The sequence below is a fragment of the Mauremys mutica genome, chromosome 7 (assembly GCF_020497125.1).
Source record: "Mauremys mutica isolate MM-2020 ecotype Southern chromosome 7, ASM2049712v1, whole genome shotgun sequence".
Taxonomy (NCBI): domain Eukaryota; kingdom Metazoa; phylum Chordata; order Testudines; family Geoemydidae; genus Mauremys; species Mauremys mutica.
Genome location: NC_059078.1, coordinates 87,298,795 through 87,316,771, shown reverse-complemented (window position 1 = coordinate 87,316,771; position 17,977 = coordinate 87,298,795). Strand labels below are relative to the sequence as shown.

The following is a 17,977-nucleotide window of genomic DNA, read 5'->3' as shown; positions in this document are numbered from 1 at the left end:
CAATCCTTTGGGAAAGCACTGGATAAGTACAAGATATCATATAGGATGTGTTCGGCATGCATTGGGATGCTGAAGCAGGGTATGGGTAGCAATTGGAGCACAAGGGTTATCTCCTACAAGCAAATTTTGAACACATGCAATGTTCAAGGGCAATCTGTACAAAAAAGGTCAGAGCAACATTCCCTTCTCAGATCAAAATGGAATGGTGGAGCACGACTGACTTTCTGTGCTGCCTTCTTGAGCACGGACCCTGTTGTCAGGAGAAGTTCCATGCACTGAGAGAGCGGAATACTAGAGCCAGGATCTATCTAGAGCAGAAATTTGCCCATGACTCATAGGGGGAACAGTTATATTAACTAGTCTCTTATTCTGCTACAGAGCACTTGTGTACACTTGTATACACACACACGCACATGACAATGTCACAGCCTGAGTGCCTGATCTGAATCCCTTCCTCTCGCTTTCTTAGGAACAACAGGGACTTTCTATAAGCTAATCACCTCTGCTTTGTTATTGAACAAAAGAAAAAAATAGCTAGTCAGTAGTTTTGGAGAATAAAATGCTGCTTATGCAATAAAGTGGTCTAAAATGGTCCTCTAATCCATTCTTTGTTTGCCTAAGATCCCTCTCACCTCCTCTTCCAAGGCAATATGGCTTCTTATTTTTCAACTCTGTGTGTGGTCACTCTGGGTGTTTGATTGGGCTTTAATTAAACAAAGCCTAGATTGGAGTGATGAAGAGCAGAAATACTGTATAGTTTGATTTTCTGTCACTCTGCACAATAGATTAGGAAGGCAGGAAGTTGTTAAGCAAGTAATGAGCACCATTCAGATACGTGTAGACATCCCCCCTCCCCCCAGCACACTCACATTTTAGACACTCAGGGCTTGTCTGCACTGGCACTTCACAGCGCTGCAACTTTCTCACTCAGGGGTGTGAAAAAACACCTCCCTGAGCGCTGCAAGTTTCAGCGCTGTACAGTGCCAGTATAGATAGTCCACCAACGCTTGGAGCCACGCTCCCAGCACTGGTAGCTACACCCCTCGTGCAGGTGGCTTTTTTAGAGCTGGCAGCTCTAACCAAAAAAAAAAAAAAAAGTGGCAGCGCTTTAACATTGTCAGTGTAGACAAGCCCTTAGAGGTGGCCACTGCATTCTTGTTCACTTGTGCACTAGGCCCAGAATTTTGAACCCAAGGCTCACGTTCAGAGACAGCATGTAGCTTAGACCCCCTTGTGTTCAATTAGACTTCTAGATTTACTTGTACCCACACTGCACAGGTCTAAGGGAGGCTTTGTTGGCATAATGTACACACTGAGGGGAGCACAAGAAAGAGTAAGCCCAGCTAGACTCGCCTCTGGATTTGGTACAAGGTCTCCAGAGTGACAAGGCCCATTCATTGTTCCCTGGCCTAGTGGAGCCCTAAGTGGTTTGAGTTGTCTCCCTTCATGCCACGCTGCAAGAGAGGCAGTTGGAAGAGGTGTTCAAGTTGGGCCCTCTTGCTGTAAGAGGGAGGGGGCTGCTGGTGGATGTTCTCCATGAGGTGTGTCTGACACTGGAACTCATTTGCCCCATTAGTCCATCAGAGTCCTGCTCTCTCACTGTTTGCACACACAGCAAGGCTCATCTCTCCCCTTCCCCCCCCCCCAAGGAATTTGAGGAGCGGACTTTCTGAGGGCGATTTTTCATTGGTTATTGGCATAGGGTAGTTTCAATCAGAGGTGGCGAGTTCAGGTACCAGGTTGTGAGAGGAAAAGTCTATGCAAGAGGAAAGTCTGTGAGGGCAGTTGTTTGTAGCCATGTACCTATCTTGACTTGTACCTATCCTATTGCCTTTTTTTTTAAACATTCTTTGCTGGGGGGAAAGGGAGCACTGAGAATGACCTCTGTCTTCTATGAATGGTTGGTGTCTTGCATTAGGCGGTCCAGGGACAGAAGTTGAGGCCCTGGCTCCTTGTTTGTACTGGGCACAGCCATGGTCTTCCTTGAGCAGGACAAGAAAGCCCAAGGACCCTGTGCTCTGTATAGTGAGTGGAGTGCTTCACAGTTTAAACTAATTGTAATTCTTAATTTTGCATTAGAACCTACCACAGATACTAGAGTGATTGAGTGCATTATTAAAATAAATACTAATTGCATTTTCTAGCTTTTTCTTGTTAATAATAAGATTATTTCTGAGCTCTGTTTCTTTCTGGAATGATTTGTTTCCTCCACAGAATGTAAACAGGCTTGTTTATTATTATAGGGTTACACACAAGTGCTCGGCTATTCATGCTGGTTCATTATTTTACAGTTGTTTATAAGCCGACCTTGATTTCTTTTTTTCTTTAAAGAAAGAGCATTAAAGCATTTACTTTTCAGGAGTGAAAAAAAAATCTAAAGCATTATATGGGCTTTGAAAACAGATCAAGAATAAAGAAGGGAAAACGGCAGAAAAAGGTTGAGCCTCCAATTTCAACAGCATTCCTTTACAAGCCAGACACATGGGCTAAACCCACATGTACTCAGGTCGCAAACAATTGATGCTTCTAATGCCCATGTATCCTTTACTGATCTTATAAAGCATACGTAACTTTGTCTGCCAGAGCTGATTCATTTGTGAACCTGCCTTTATGAGAGAGAATCTTTACACTGTTCAAAGAGACACTGTTTATTTCTGTTTGTCTCCCCATGTTTCGCAGGTCCTCACTTTGCTTCATATGTAGGATGGGGTGGAGAAGGGGGAAGATGTCTTTTTTAAAAAAAACAATAGAGAAAAATCTTTCTCCCAAATCTCCCTCTTTTCCTGTAGGGTAATGTGTGTATTGGGAGGAGATAGCTGTATTCCAGTCTAAGCCCACCCCTTCTGGTGGGCAGCTGATAACAATTTGAATATTTGGATTTGCTTTCAGCCATCTGCAGGGGGTTCGAAGGCTCCAGTAACTAGGAGCAAGGAAAGCAGCATGGGGGCAGAAACCAAAAATAAATATAATTTTTCAATTATTTATTTATTTTAGCAACTTTCCCAAAAGGCAGATGAATTCTGGTCCTCAAGACTTCATGTGGGGAGGCTCAGGCATTGGAGGGGTTGGTAATTAGGGATGGCAAATATCAACAGACTGATCTGCTTTCCCAGCTGGAGGGGAATTAATCCACCCAGCTCCTTTTCACACATGCTGGGGTTCCTTTTGATGTTCAACTTTATCTCGCATCCCAACAAAATCACTCCTCTTCAGTTCCAAGAAAATCCACAGCATCTTACAGTGATGAAAGACACCTTGGCACACAACGATGCTGGTACAAGGTACCAGAGAGAGGCTCCAGCTAGGTGTGGGGAGAGGGCTTTCTTTGAGTCTGTCCTGGCTGCCATGGCTTCCACCTTAAAGGACAGCTGCAGAGCTTAGAGGGAAAATTGGAGGATGCAGATCTGTATCCTCTTGATTTCTCCAAGTTTCCAGCTAGGGACACTGCAGATTCAGGTATGACTTGTTTGTAGGCTCTCAGATGCTATGCTGCTAAGCACTATAGGATTGCCAATAAATAAATAATTTAGAACAAATTAATCTCTTTATTTAAGTACTCAGTGCAAGTGAGGGGCTACTGTGAAAAACATCTGAGAGCCCGATTTGGATACCCTAGTGCATGCTGGGTGGTACACAGCTACCCATGTAGCTCTACTGAAGGTAAGGGGATCACTTGTGAAATAAGGTGCTACTAAGTGTAAGGCAGGATATCAAAATCTAGCTCTCTGTTATGAGTCATGCTGGAGTAGGCAAATCATTGCTGTTGCTCCGAGTTAGTAATCCCTTTCTGAACTGAAAGAAGGACCTTTGTTCAAATGTGTTAAGACTGAATATGCTCTAATGCAGAGAATATAAACTGATGTAACATATATATCTTCTTAAACAGGTGCCCGCTTTTACTGCTTCATTACTAACCGTCCACCTCTCCTGACCACCACCTCTAAAAAGCTGTCCTGAAAGGCTGGATTCAGAACCAGTGTATCTAAAGTGTCCAACCTGTGTTGATAGGTATATACTCAGCATTCAGTATGTGGGGATGAGCGGCTGCATGAGCACCTCCAAACATCTGGCAGTGCATTCACTTACCTGCACTGGCATTCTTAAAAATAGCACAATTTAGAAGTTAGTTGTGGTTGTTAATGTGTTTGTTTCACAGTAAGTATGTCAATTAATCCCTTGTCTGCCCCTGGCAGGCTGCACAGTCTATTAATTGAGATGCTAGAATGTGACAAATGGTATGCAAGGAGGCACATGTGATGTATGAGTTTTCTGGGTATATGCCCTATGCGCCAGGGATGCTGAAGGGGTTAAAGGCAAACAAGCAAAGGGTATTAAGCACTAAATTCCTATATTAAGATAGGATTGAAAATTGAATAGAGGGACAGAAAAAGAGTCCCCCGGCATTTGTCCATGAAGCTATAGAAATAGGATAAATACTCTTATTTAAAGGTAACTTGCAAAATAATTGGTTTTTTTTTCAATTGGGCTTGTGCCCTTTTTGCTGCTTTATGATGTATCTAGAAGGCTGAAAGAAAGGTATTGACACATCCATACATTCTTCACTGCCTGCTCAAAGGAAACTGCAGAAGCCAAGCAAATGTTGTTTTACGCTAGTCACTCCTGCTGCAAGAGTTAGTGTCTGATTTGGTCTCCTTTCCTTGTCCTCATCTCCCTTTCCCCCGCCTCCCCGGTGTAGCAAATATAAAGCTCCTCATAGTTAATGGAGGCATATTGCAGATTTCTCCTTAGGACTTGATAGAGTCAATAAGCCCATCGGATGAGACTAGTGATGCATGTGTTTTACTGAGAACTGACAGCAGACACTAGATATACCATAGCTACCATAGAAGTGGGCAGCTCCCGATGATCCAACTCCATATGCTTTCAAAATATTTTCAAATTTGTAGACCAACAGAAAAGGAGCGGTTACCCGTTGGGTTACATTGCAGTCTTTCTCATTCTGAAGTATCCGTTCTCTTCCAGTGTAATTGCACAGTTGTCTTCACCTTAGGTAGGGGCAGAGACGCTGTAGGCGTAGCCCCATTAGTAGAATTGGCTCTGATATGAGGTCTGCAAGTCATCATAAAACCCTTTGGTCTCTTTTCTGGATGCAGCTTCCAACTCAAGTGAGAAGACCTCAGAGCAAGGAGGTCTGAGGTCTGCTGTTAATAACTTTTCTTTGTTCTTGCTAAAAGCCTGGCCTCCATTTGGGTTATACATGAACTCTCCTAACTCTCCCCACTTCCTTCAAATAATCCAGTTCTGCCAAACCCAGTTTTGGGGGGCTTTACCTCATCCTCCTCATTCTAAGGAAGTCCAGTGGCATCCAGTTGTTCCAACCAGTGAAAAAGCCTCCCTCATTCTCTTACTTCTTCCAGCTCACCATCCTTCACTAATCTGTACTCCAGCACAAATCACATCTCCTCTCCCTGACAATGTATTTTAAAAAAAAATTCCAATGGGGCATTTGTCAGAGTTCCCTCCCAACTCTGAACTTTGGGATAGAGATGTGGGGACCTGCATGAAAGACCTCCTAAGCTTATATTTTACCAGCTGAGGTTAAAAATTTCCCCAAGGCACAAATTTCTTTCCTTGTCCTTGGACAGTATTGCTGCCACCATCAAGTGATTTAAACAAACATTCAGGGAGGGGCCACTTGGAGCCCTATCCCCCCAAAAATATCCCCCCAAGCCCCTTCACCCCCTTTCCTGGGAGGGCTTGAGAATAATATACCAACCAATAGGTTAACAAAGTGAGCACAGACCAAATCCCTGGTTTTTAGGACACTGAAAATCAATCAGGTTCTTAAAAGAAGAATTTTATTTAAAAAAAAAAAAGTAGAAGAATCACACCTGCAAAATCAGGATGGAAGATAACTTTACAGGGTAAATAAAAAGATTTTAAACACAGAGGATTCCCCTCTGGCTCTGCTTCCCAGTTACAAAACAGGAATAAAATTATCTCTTAGCATAGGGAAAATTCACAAGTTAAAACAAAAGTAATCTAACGCATTTTCTTGCTATTACTTACAATTTCTGTAATTTTAGATTTATCATTTCAGGATCTTGTTAGGAGCTGGTTTACATGCTTGGTCTCTCTCCTTGCCCTGATAGGGAACCAAACAAAAAAAAGCACCAACAAAAGCTTTCCCCACCCCCACCAGATTTTAAAGTATCTTCTTTCCCCATTGGTCCTTCTGGTCAGCTGCCAACTAGGTTAATTGAATTGATTAACCTCTTACAGGTAAGTGATTCTGTACCTCTGGCCAGGAGGTATTTTATGTTACTGCAAATATAAAGGTTGTTACCCTTGCCTTTATATTTATGATAGCATCTCTAGTGTATGTGAAAGTAGGAGCACTCGAAAGTGCAGTACTACAGCCTGTAACCAGAGCTTTCCTAAGAGCAGGCTGCCTCTTGTTTTCTTTATTGTTGTGTACATTCCCCATCAGCTGTCCTAGTCTAACAGTTTTCAGTCTCATTTAGCTTCTTGACTCCTTGGGGCAGAGATCTTGTCTTCTTAATTTGTCCGCGAAGTGCCACACATACCTCTGGTACTATAGAAGCATCAGGAATATTCAGATCTCTCCCCACCTCTGCATGGGAATACCTTTTTTTTTTTTTTTTTGTAGAGGGAGGGGAAAATAGAGAGGGGACTTTCTGGCATGTCACCTGCTCTCAGCGGTCACGCTCAGCCAGCTTTTGCTATTAGTGCCCCTTCGTGCATTTAATTGGTCCCTCCTTCTAACAGGCCGGAGACCATTCGGGGGAAAATTGGAAATTCGGCTCTGGCAGTTTCTGAACTTTATTGTAATGTGCTCTGCTGGGTTGCACCAAGGGAAGGAGCTTGCTGCTTGGTTGGAAGGTCCTGAAGTGTCACTATCAGTATTTGGGAAAAGGCTCCTGCTTGCCTCTCAAGAAGGCTTGGGGAGAGGGGACCCCTTGAGTCCCCAGTTTCAGCTGTGCCTTAGGAAAGTGAAGCTTTGTCTATAGAAATAACTGTTTAGAATCAATATTTGCATTTCTGGAGGTTAAAGGATCCCCTCTAGGGTGACCAGATGTCTCGATTTTATTGGGACAGCCCCAATATTTGGGGCTTTTTCTTATATAGGCTCCTATTACCCCCCACCCCCTGTCTCGATTTTTCACACTTGCTATCTGGTCACCCTAATCCCCTCAGTGATGTAGTCGGCTGTGTTTTGGATGCATTCAGGCTCAGCATGCAGGCTCTGCACTGGATATGTGTAGACAGCAGTCTGGACATGTGATATCTATGGTCTCTGCTTGCGTGTAGTATGTTGGACATGTGGTATCTGTGAGCCTGAGACACGAGTGGCATGTGCCCATCTATGGGTTTAGCGTGAGCACGGCATACTGGAGATGCACTGTCTGTGGCTTGGCATATGGGTGGCACACTTCAGTGTGTGCTGTCCATTTGCCATCAGGCTTGTATTTTCCCTGGCATCCTGCCACCTTGGCAGTAAAGGGTAGGATTGGTAATGCAGATCCAGGCTGAGATGGCAAAGGCTGGTCGGGTCATGCAGAGGCTGAGTAGTGGAGAACAGTAGTATTCTTTGGAAGGGAGCACAAGTCTCCAACTACAGGTAAAACATATGGGGAAGCACATCTGCTGTACTTACCATAACATGGTGAATGTAGGTAAAATATGTATGGTGTGTACAGAATCTTCCTGTATCTTTAAATATGGCAAGCTTCATTTCTTACATTTATATACTGTGCAGTAAGGTCAGGATTATACCAACTACATATATTTTGCATCCTGCATATGTACAATGGGACTGATGAAATATTATTATTTTTAATTTGTATTACCAAAGGGGCTAGTCATGGACCAGGACCCCATTGTGCAAATTGCTGTACAAACACAGAACAAAAAGGCACAGGAAAATAGAGAGGAAATAGTATGTTTCTTCCAGGTAGACATCCCTGTCCGTGTGACTTCTCATCTGTCTTTCCATTCTCCTCCCTTGTTTCTGGCTAGCTTCTCCATGCCTCTCTTCCTATTCATCTGTCTGTCTCCTCTCTCTGCCTGTCTCTTGATTTCATTTCTCTTCACCTTTTATTCATACATATTGTTGGATTTGCTACCACTGGATTGTCTTTCAGCCTATCATGCATTTAGCCTGGATTGTTTATCCCTGCATTGCGCTGGTAACCCAGGTACATTTTGCATTTGTCATTGTTAATGTTCCTCTCTTTATTATTTTGAAATATTGTTCTTAGGGACTCAACAGTGTTTTTGAGGTCTACCTGGTGGGAAACAACTCCAATCACTTCATCATCTCCCCAACCTCGATCCAGGGAAAGGCAGACATCCGCGTTCGAGTTGCAGTGCCGCTGGACTTTGAGACAATTCCTCGCTATGAATTTTCCGTAAGAACTCTCCCAAATATGGGGTGAATGGGCAAAGGGAGGAGGGGCTGGAAATGGGAGGACCCCAAGGCTACATTATGCAGTAAGATAATGCACTAGCCCACGAGTGGCAAACTCACTCAGTGAGAAACCGTCGGCCTGGAGTAAAAAGTTCACTGTCAAGGGGGTAATTTTGCAGTTGTGTCCAACTGCAGAATCTGCCTCTTCATCCAGCAAAGTTAAATACTGCATTTAATGACCACGTAAGACATTTTAATTCTCCCTCTGAGCATCCTCCCATGACCAGTCACACACCCCATCTCTCTTGTGTGTGTCTGTCACCCTTTCTCACACACTCATGCTCTCGCTCTCTCACACATACACACACTTGGACCTTCACCCCCTTTCATTGCATTCCCCCCCCCTTTGGATAGCCCCTTCCTCTTTCTTCTGCTACTGCCATCCCCCCCTTTGGGAATTTTCTCCACTTGGGTACTGTCCCTTGCTCTCCTTTTTTTCTTCTTCCACCCTTAGAGAGTTATCCCTTTTCCCTTTTCTTTTTCTTCCCCCCACCTCTGTTTTCTCTTCCTTTTTGGCGATTCCCCTCCTCCATTGCGGGGATTCTTTCTACGGGTCTTGTTCTCTGGAAGAGGCGGGGAAGTGGAGAAGGAGCTGCTTCCCTGAACCTGGTCCTGTGAGGCCAGCATTGGACTGTGGAAGGAAGCTCTTCTGAGCACAGGGCATGGATCCCTGGGGGCTCCACAAAGGGTTGCTGTGGGCTGAGAAGGAGGAAAGGGAGAGATGAGGGCCTCCATTGCCTGTGCCCAAGCAGGCATAATTTCCCACCTCCCTCTCTGTCTCCAGGGACTTCCTGTCTTCTTTGAGCAGCATTATCCAGCAGCTGCCAACTCAGTGTGTTGTAGAGGAATCTGTAGGCCAGCCAAACAGGTCCTGAGAATGAGATTCTGCCTACAGGCTGTATATTTGACACCCCTGCCTTGCCTGTCACCTCTGGGGAGCCAAGTCCGACACCTGACTTAAGTGGTACGATTTTGATTGCATCAGTCGTTCTGGCTGGCAGTGGACATTGGTTGATCTCACAAACCTACCATACTGTTTGGCAGCATAGAGATGGAGTGGCCGGGCTGTGGGGGCAGCCCAGGACTATACTGTCAGACCTGCCAAAGCTCAGGGATGGAGTGCCCTAGTAGAGTTGCGTATGTACCTGCCCAATCTGCTCCTGACTCTAGTCAGAGCTATTGGATACAAACGCATTAAATTTACCTGGCCACCCCCTAAAAAGGGAAGAAAAAAAATATATTTGCTCTGAGTCTTCTCTCTTCTTTCAAAATTTAGAGCCTCAGCTACTAGAGCTTAAACAGAACATGTGTCTCCCTCCCCCCCACCCTCACGCTGGGGGACCATAAAAGCTTTATAGAGCATAAAACTTTGTTTTAAATGCACCTATCAGCCAGCAAAACTCTTTCCAGCCGCCTGCTTGAGCTGTGTCCCACTGTCTGGTTCAGCTATAAATTCTGGCAAGCAAAGCAGCTTCCTGATCATGCCAGCAGCTCCTGTTGCTATTAGTCCGGGCAGAGGGGCTTTTATACACCAGTAAAGAAGCATAAATAAAAACCTGCCTTCCTTGAGCAGTGAAAAGTGTAAACCAGAAACTCCAATGCTCCAATCCCATTCAGCAAGCTGGTTAGATGGTGAAATAGTGGCAGCTCCTAATGCTGTGACCCCTGGGGCTTGAAGCTTAGATATATCACTCTCAGGGTGTCTTTAAAGGGTGAGGATGACTAGGAGACAGTAGCAGTGCTATCATGCCCATAGAACCAGATGGTTGCCACAACTTGTGTGCATACAAATACTGTATCCTGTGGTATTTGACTGATGATTCTAAACTCCTTACCATTGGTCTCACCTGCAGTGGAGCTTGGCATATTCTCAGGATTGCAAGGCTGAGGTTTGGTGTCATTGCTAGTTAGAGTGCACAAAATAATGGGGGAAGGGTATTTGACTCTGACTAGTATAACCAAGGTCTTCTAGTCTGGTAAACGGGCATGGTTGCCTGGAATGGTTGGGAGCGATTTGCCTTGAACCCCTCCAGCATCATGTTCAATGTTGAGTTAGCTGCACTGTTTGTGGATGGCCTACCAGAGGCATGCTGCTGTAGTAACAGAGTATCAGAGGAGATCACTAAAGAACTGATGCTTAACTCGCTTTAAAAAAAGACACACTGTGTTGCTTGCCTCTTGTCTCTGCGCAGCTGTTCGCAAACGAGAGCGTGCCAGACCACGTTGGCTTTGCTCGTGTGAAGATTAACCTCATCAATGAGAATGACAACCGCCCCATTTTCAGCCAAGTCCTGTACAACGTTAGCCTGTTTGAGAACGTCACAGTGGGAATCACTGTCTTGAGGGTCCACGTAAGTAGAAACAACCTTGAATTTTCTTAAGTTACAATATGCATTTTATTACATCTTGTCCTCAAAGCTGTGCTATGTTGACCCCACCGAATTCACCGCCAATGAAAATGAAAGCTCTGTGCATTGTGCTATCAGAACAAATGGGTCATGGACTGGTGCAGGACACTTTTATCTAGCTATTCCTGGGGATTGATTATCCCTATTGTGGGTGCCACATTCACAACAAAGCAGTCTGAAAAACTGTGCCCAAACATAGTGTAGGCCTGGCTGGCACAAAGGAGCCACAGGGCAGGCACAAGGACCACCTAGGGAGTAGCCCTGCCAGCTTCATAGAAGCCCTAGGCACAAGGGTTCTTTGAGGGCATGCTATTGGCAGAGCAAGGGTGGGGGTAAGTGGGCCTAGTGAGCATATCAAGGGCTGGAGGGGGAGCAAGGAGGGCTGAGGTAGAACTGAAATTATATGGCCCTACAAAGCCCTGTAGGGGCCTCTATCGCAGAACCAGCTATCCTAGCCTGTGCTAAATCAGGAGATTTGCAAGATGCCTTCCATTATCCCTACCCTGACACCTGCATCATTTCAGAGATGAGCCTGGCTCCTGCTCCCCAGTGTATGGTGCAATACCTAGGCAAAACAGGTGCAGCTAGAGACTGAGAGAAAAGGTATATGCATGTCCCTCCTGTTGGGTTTCAGACCAGAATTAGCTAACAAATATCATTGCCAGAGCAAGGCACGTTCTGAATGACCTCTTGGCTGGTGCTGGTGCTGGTGCACAAAGGATATATCTACATTTCAAGCCGAGGGTGAGATTCCCAGCTTGAGGAGACATTTTGTGCTAGCTCCCACCAATGTAGTGTGCTAAATAAGAGTGTAGCCACAGCAGTGTGGGAAGTGGGTGGGGCTAGCCACCCCATGTATATGCTAGGATGCGTGGTGGGCACGTCCTCGAGGTGGCTAGCCCTTCTCACTCCTTGCGCTGTCACAGCTACCTTCTATTTTTAGCACACTAGATTGATGTGAGCTAGTGCGAGTATGTCTCCTCAAGCTGGAAATCAGAGCCCCAGCCAGAAGGGTAGACGTACCTGAGCAGAAAAGTAACTAAAGGTGGGGAACTGAGTTCTATGCTTCATTTCACCAAATGGGGAATGAGAAAATTAGAAAGGCAAGAAAATGCATTTCCTACCTTCTAAGAAGGAATTATTGATGGCACAGAGTAAACTGGCAAACCAGAAATCAAACCCCATCTTAAAAATTATTTAAAATAGATGTTAATTGCCATTTAGGAAGAATAACATCACTCATGAAGTATTTCTGGTTGGTGGGTGCTCCTGTGCTGCTTTAGTTAAATATCCTCTCACATGTGTTTAGTTCTCCCGCATTCCATTCCCCAATACATGTTCTCTCCCATCAGCTCCCACACCTCTGGACAGACATACTCCCCCAACACACACACGCACAGAGATAAGAGAATGAAAGCTCTGACAAAATGATTTGGGGTGTGTAAGTGTGTTTACTCTACAAACAGATGGTGTGAAACTGTACAGAGCCCCTGAGCAGTTCCCATCTGACAGTTATTAATATTTCAAACAGATGTTTAGCTAGTCAGGCCATCAGACACTAAACAATGAGATTGTTACAGCGTCTTTTTTCCAACTTCCAGCTATGCCTGCATTTTGGAACAAACACAAAATGCCAGGAGTTGAATCTTCTATGATAAATCAGAATGTATGCAATTAGCGTTGAAATCCAGATTGTCCTCCCAGCTGATCCCAAACTTCTAACAACCCTCATAAAATACTACTACTTGTATATGAGATGCAGTGCTCTGTATGTGTCAGAAATAGTGTTCACTTAACATGATTGTTCCACCAACTATCCCACGCTCCTCGCATGGTTCATTTTATTCGTGGAGGGCTGCCTTTCGTCATGATAAACTACAGTTTTTCAAAGAGTTTCCTGGGTACCTGAAGTGGGTGATTATTAAGGACAAATTTTTAAAACTGGCCATCTAAATTTAGTGCACATTCCTTACACCTCTCCCAAAAGTACATAAAATTGATTAAATGTGCAAAAGGCCACTTATGTCTATTATTTCCCATTCTGTGTTGAAAAATGCCCTTTTGCACAAATGAGCCTATATTTTGTATTTGCAATGGATGCATGCACAGATTTTGTGGGTACATTTTAGACAGCTAGTTTGAAGATGTAACTTCTCTAAACTTAAACTCCCCTGTACTTTAAAAGGTAGAGGGAAAACAATTATAGAAATGTTCTGGAGAGTAGAAAAAACTGGTCTCCAGGAGATTAGCCCTATAGCAGAGATAGTCAGATGCTAGGACTGAGTTTCCAAAGGGATTACCTTCCATCCCAGTTACATCAGCACTGAGCAGCAGTTTCTGGAGGATTAATCTTCAATCATAGATGGTCTTGCACTGAGGGTAATAGTCCCATTGGCATTATCCCACTGTCACAGACAGTCTAGCACGAGGACAGTGGTTTCAGAGGGATTGGCCCTTTGTCACAGAGGCCTTATCTATACTAGCATTATCCCTCACGTTCTCCACCTGTACACTACCACTAATGCAGCTGGTAGCAAGAGCGGAAACACTAGTGTAGATCAGCCACCAGAATTTAAACCACCGGGTCATCTAACCCTGCTCAGTGGAGATTTGGTTCAGGGTGTCGAGGGAGCAGAAAGGGATGGTTTCAAAATTAGTCCTCAATCCCATCAAAACAGAGAACAGAACATTCATACATTTCAGGGAAATAACAGAAATCTAGATGGATACAAACCTAATACAGAAACCAAGCCACATGTTACAGAATCAATGTGAACAGGAATTCTTTGTGTCTCCTCCTGTCTGCCCAAATTTCTGAGGTGATCATCTTATTCAAATAGCTCTGTGTGTCCTCTATGGGCTTCTAAGAGAGAACATAGTAACTTTTCCTCTCTTCACAGCAGCATTCATTGTGTTTGGTGAGTGCATATTCCCTGCCTTGAGTAATGGAGGGCACTCTCCAGGACCCCAGCGTACACGTGTCAGCCTTTTTCTGGAGATGGCAGAATGGCAGCTGGCGCTGCAGCGCCTAAAGCTTGTTCCAGGCAGAGACGTGGACGGCTCCAAAATAGGGGAGGTCTGGGGAACAGGAAATCTCTGATCTTCTGCATGATATAATAGTGATTAAAAGCCACTTTTCTCTACTTCCTGAGGAGGGGAAGAGTTTACTCCCAACTGCCCTGAAATTCTAGGCTTTCAGCCCACTTTCCCAAGTCCCCAGCCTGACACACCTCCCATCACTGTTGTTTAGCTATTTGGGGATGAGGGGGATGGGGGAAGAGGAGTCCTTAGTGAGCCAGTAAGAAAATGGAGCCTTCCAATCAAAATGTGCACATGCACAAGTTCCCTACTGCATTTCCCCCTTTCCCTGGACCTCCTCCCTAGGTCTGAACATCTGAAAATGTAAAAGAAAGAGAAAAAGAGACTTCACTTGTGATGACAAATGGCCAATTGTTTCTGCAGCGTTTGACCTCCTAATGTCACTGACAGCAGGGTAACACTGTGTTACCCGTATAAATCATCAGTAAGTGCAAGCAGCAGAGAGTCAGAGCCTCCTTTTACTCCCGCTCTGTGCTCTCCGCTATCGCTTCCCTGCACAGAGTATGTGCAGGTTCAAATACACGACTCCACATGAGGTTCTTCGTGAACGTCTAGCTGCTTTTGCAGAGCCCCCAACCTCCTCCCCAGTCACCTTGTAACGTTGTGCGGTGGTCTAATATTTTGTTTATGTGTGCTGCACTCTCCTTCTAGTTCACGTTCTCTGACTTCCCTTCCCTCTCCTATCCATCTGTTTAATTCTGTCCACATGATACACGTATCATAAATTCAGGGAATGATTTGCCTGCATGTGAACAGCTGGAAAATACAGGCTTCCTGGAAGCAGCTCCTCAGTGTGCACAGGAACCTGGAACATGCTGGAAGGCATGTCCCTCGGGGCATGAAAAATTTCCCTTCAAGAGACCCATTTGTTTATGGAGCTATATTTAAGTGCGGAGAGATATTGGGCCAAATTCAGCCCTGATGGAGCATGCTGCAACCCACTTAAGTCAAGAGAGCTGCTTCCTCTCACAGTAGGACTGAATTTGACCCATCTTATGAATAGTGCCTAGCTTGAAGGGCAACAATAATAATTTATATATAGTGATTTTCATCCAAAGATTTAAAAGTGCTTTTAAAAAGTTGGAGAAGTGGTATGGTCCAAGGAGAGGGCACTGGACTGGGACCCAGGAACGAGGGATTCTATTCCACACTCAGCCACTGACTTGCTGTGTGACCTTGGACAAGCCACTCCACCTCTGTGCCAGTTTCCCCTGTTGCCCTTTGTCTTGTCTGTTTAGACTGTAAACTCATTGGGTCAGGGATTCTCTCTCGCTATGTATTTGTACAGGTCCCAGTACAAAGGGGCCCTGATTTTAGTTGATGGTTTAGATGCTATTGTAATAGAACACCAAAGTATTGTTTATATTTGAAACCATGCCTCAGTGGGGGTCACAACTGATAGTGCCAAATCCAGGACGAACTGCTGAGAAATAGGGTAGATACACCCCAAGACTGGTGGCTAATCCCCCATAGGATATTCCAAACCAGCAACAAAAGTAAACTTCTGTTTCACCACACTAGCTAACAAGAAGTCATAAAGGCAGTTTTCTCAGGCATTCCAGTTCTTATATCACCACCAAAAACACTGGATTTAAAGATGAGTGGTTCTTTACAACCAGTCTCATCAAATAAACGGTGGTTCTGATCCCAAAGGACCAGCCACACACCCAGGTCAATTTATAACTTAGATCTTACCCAAAAATCATGCTGATGCTAATCCTTTTGTATCTAAAATCTAAACGTTTATTCAAAGAAAGAAAGAGAAAGAAAGAAAGAAAGAAAAAGAAAGGTGAGAGTTAAAATAGGTTAAGGGAATCAATTACATACAGTAATGGCAAAGTTCTTGGTTCAGGCTTGTAGCAGTGATGGAATAAACTGCTGGCTTAAGTAAAATCTCTGGAATACATCCACAGCTTGGATGGGTCATTCAGTCCTTTGTTCAGAGCTTCAGTTTGTAGCAAAGTTCCTCCAGAGGTAAGAAGCAGGATTGAACACCAAATGGAGGTGTTTCCAGGGCCTTTTATAGCTTTTGCCATGTGGAGGGCAATCCCATTGTTCTTACTGTGGAAAATTACAGCAACAAGATGGAGTTTGGCATCACATGGGCAAGTCGCATGTTCATGCCAAATTTTGCTCAGTCATTGCAGGAAGCCATTACCTGTATTCCAGACAGCACAGAACAAGTCCACTCAGTGTAGATGGGTGTCTCCCACGGTCCACTGTCAGTTAAGTGTCCTTTTGATGGGCCACTAAGTTTGAATAGTCGCTCCAAGATGTGCTGGCTAACTACTTCATGGACGTTACCCCAGGAGCAAACATTTGAAATCCAGACATAGAGCCACTATTCATAACTTCAAATACAAAAATGATACATGCATAGAGATATCATAATCATAACCAGCAAATCATAACCTTTTCATAGACACCCCATGTGACAACCTTTGTACAAGATTTGTTGCAAATTATAACAGTGGTTGCAACAATGATATATATGGTTATATTTTAATCAGATAATGTCACAGTATTCATTATACAAATGGGGAAACTGAGGCACAAAAAGGTTAAGTGAGCTGTCCAAGGCCACAACATGGCAGAGCGAGGAAGAGAGCCCAGTGAATTATCAGGGAATTATCCCCTGGACCATGCTGCCTCTTACAAACTTGGGAGACTGAGCCTCAGCCATTTACAATAATAATGTATTTTTTAATTGGACCTTATTTTGGGCATGTAATTTTGTATCTGCACATTTGTTCATGGATCTTCTTGGCCATTCAATACTTGTGTAAATCTATGAGTGCTATTTATTGCAAGCAACAGATTGCACTTGCAAAAATGGAGGCTTTGTTTGAAAAAGAAACTTGAAATCTCCGTACCCCTTTTGCATTAAAATATTTAACAAAGGGCAAAATTTGCAGTGATGAGCTATGTTGTAAGAGATGAGACTGGAAGCCAAAGTGTTCTGTTCTCCCCACTGAGGGCTGCAATTATTCCCATCCATCCTTCTCACTAACTAAAAGTTTGGAGACCAGTTTTCTTCAGAGGATCTGAGCACCCAGAGCTCTTATTGACTTCAACTAGACTGCTCAGCCCTTCTGAAAATAAGGCTGGGGGGTGGGGGAGGGTTTCAGAGATTAGTGTGACTACAGAGACCTGCCCTGGCATGGTTACTCAGGATACCGCATGATGAACGTGTATGTGTGTGTGAGAGAGAGAAGGCAAAATCCATTTTCCCACTCCATCCTTTTTCCATTTTAAATTCTATTCTTTTTAAAAATCTTTTTTAAAAGGTCTCGTTTGAAAAGAAAATTAGTTTCCTTTGTTACACTAGATGTGGCCCTTTTTTGGGGGTGGGGGAACTCCCCTTCCAGGCTACCTCTGGGGAGAAGTATACAGCTGAAAATGTCGACAGTGCAGAAATAGTGATGTGCCCTGTATCATTTGCACATGATTTCTTGATGTATAACTTCCCTCCTTACCACCTTCATAACATCTGAAAATAACCACTGTACAAACACCAGCAACAAAAGAAAGGGGGAGATTGGCAAACAATTCCTAGCACTTGGTCCCGGGTGTCAAAGGACCCCCGTTGATTTAGGGAACTGTATTTGTTCTCAGCACTCTTGCTTCTTGGGGGCATGAAGTTATCCAGACCAGCTTGCTCAAGAAGTGTGAAATTCCTGCTCTGACCTTTTCTGTTATGTTATTAAAAGGTTTCATGGCCAGTTGTTTCAGGAAAAAAAAACCCACTTCAATATCTGCTGGTAGCTGGGGCAGAACCTACCAATCCTTCTAGCCTAGGGACTGGACAGCTGACTCTGCTTACACCCTTTGCTGTGCTCCTTCGTCACTGGATGTAGCACTTCAATCTAACTCATTGTCCCAGTGTACAACCTTTCACAAAGGAGCACAGTTTAGGGGCAGACAGACAAAGAAGTCTGTATGCTGGGTAGAGAGACTTGCTGGAACGTGCAGTGGGAGAGAGCAGAAACAGTCCCAGCGTGATGGATGGAAACATGCA

General features: G+C 44.3%; 1 protein-coding gene across 8 annotated transcripts in view; it reads left to right on the top strand.

Moving 5' to 3' along the window:
• The window catches only part of CDH23 (cadherin related 23), a 529,883-nt gene that overhangs the window by 290,290 nt on the left and 221,616 nt on the right, over nucleotides 1–17,977 (top strand). For 7 of the 8 annotated variants that reach the window (XM_045025474.1, XM_045025448.1, XM_045025449.1 and 4 more), the window contains 2 exons: nucleotides 8,244–8,393; nucleotides 10,645–10,803. In XM_045025474.1, the coding sequence (XP_044881409.1) occupies nucleotides 8,244–8,393; nucleotides 10,645–10,803 (309 nt within the window). Of the gene's footprint in view, nucleotides 1–8,243; nucleotides 8,394–10,644; nucleotides 10,804–13,760; nucleotides 13,895–17,977 lie in introns of those variants that run through there. The other variant, XM_045025472.1, reaches the window with a different exon arrangement.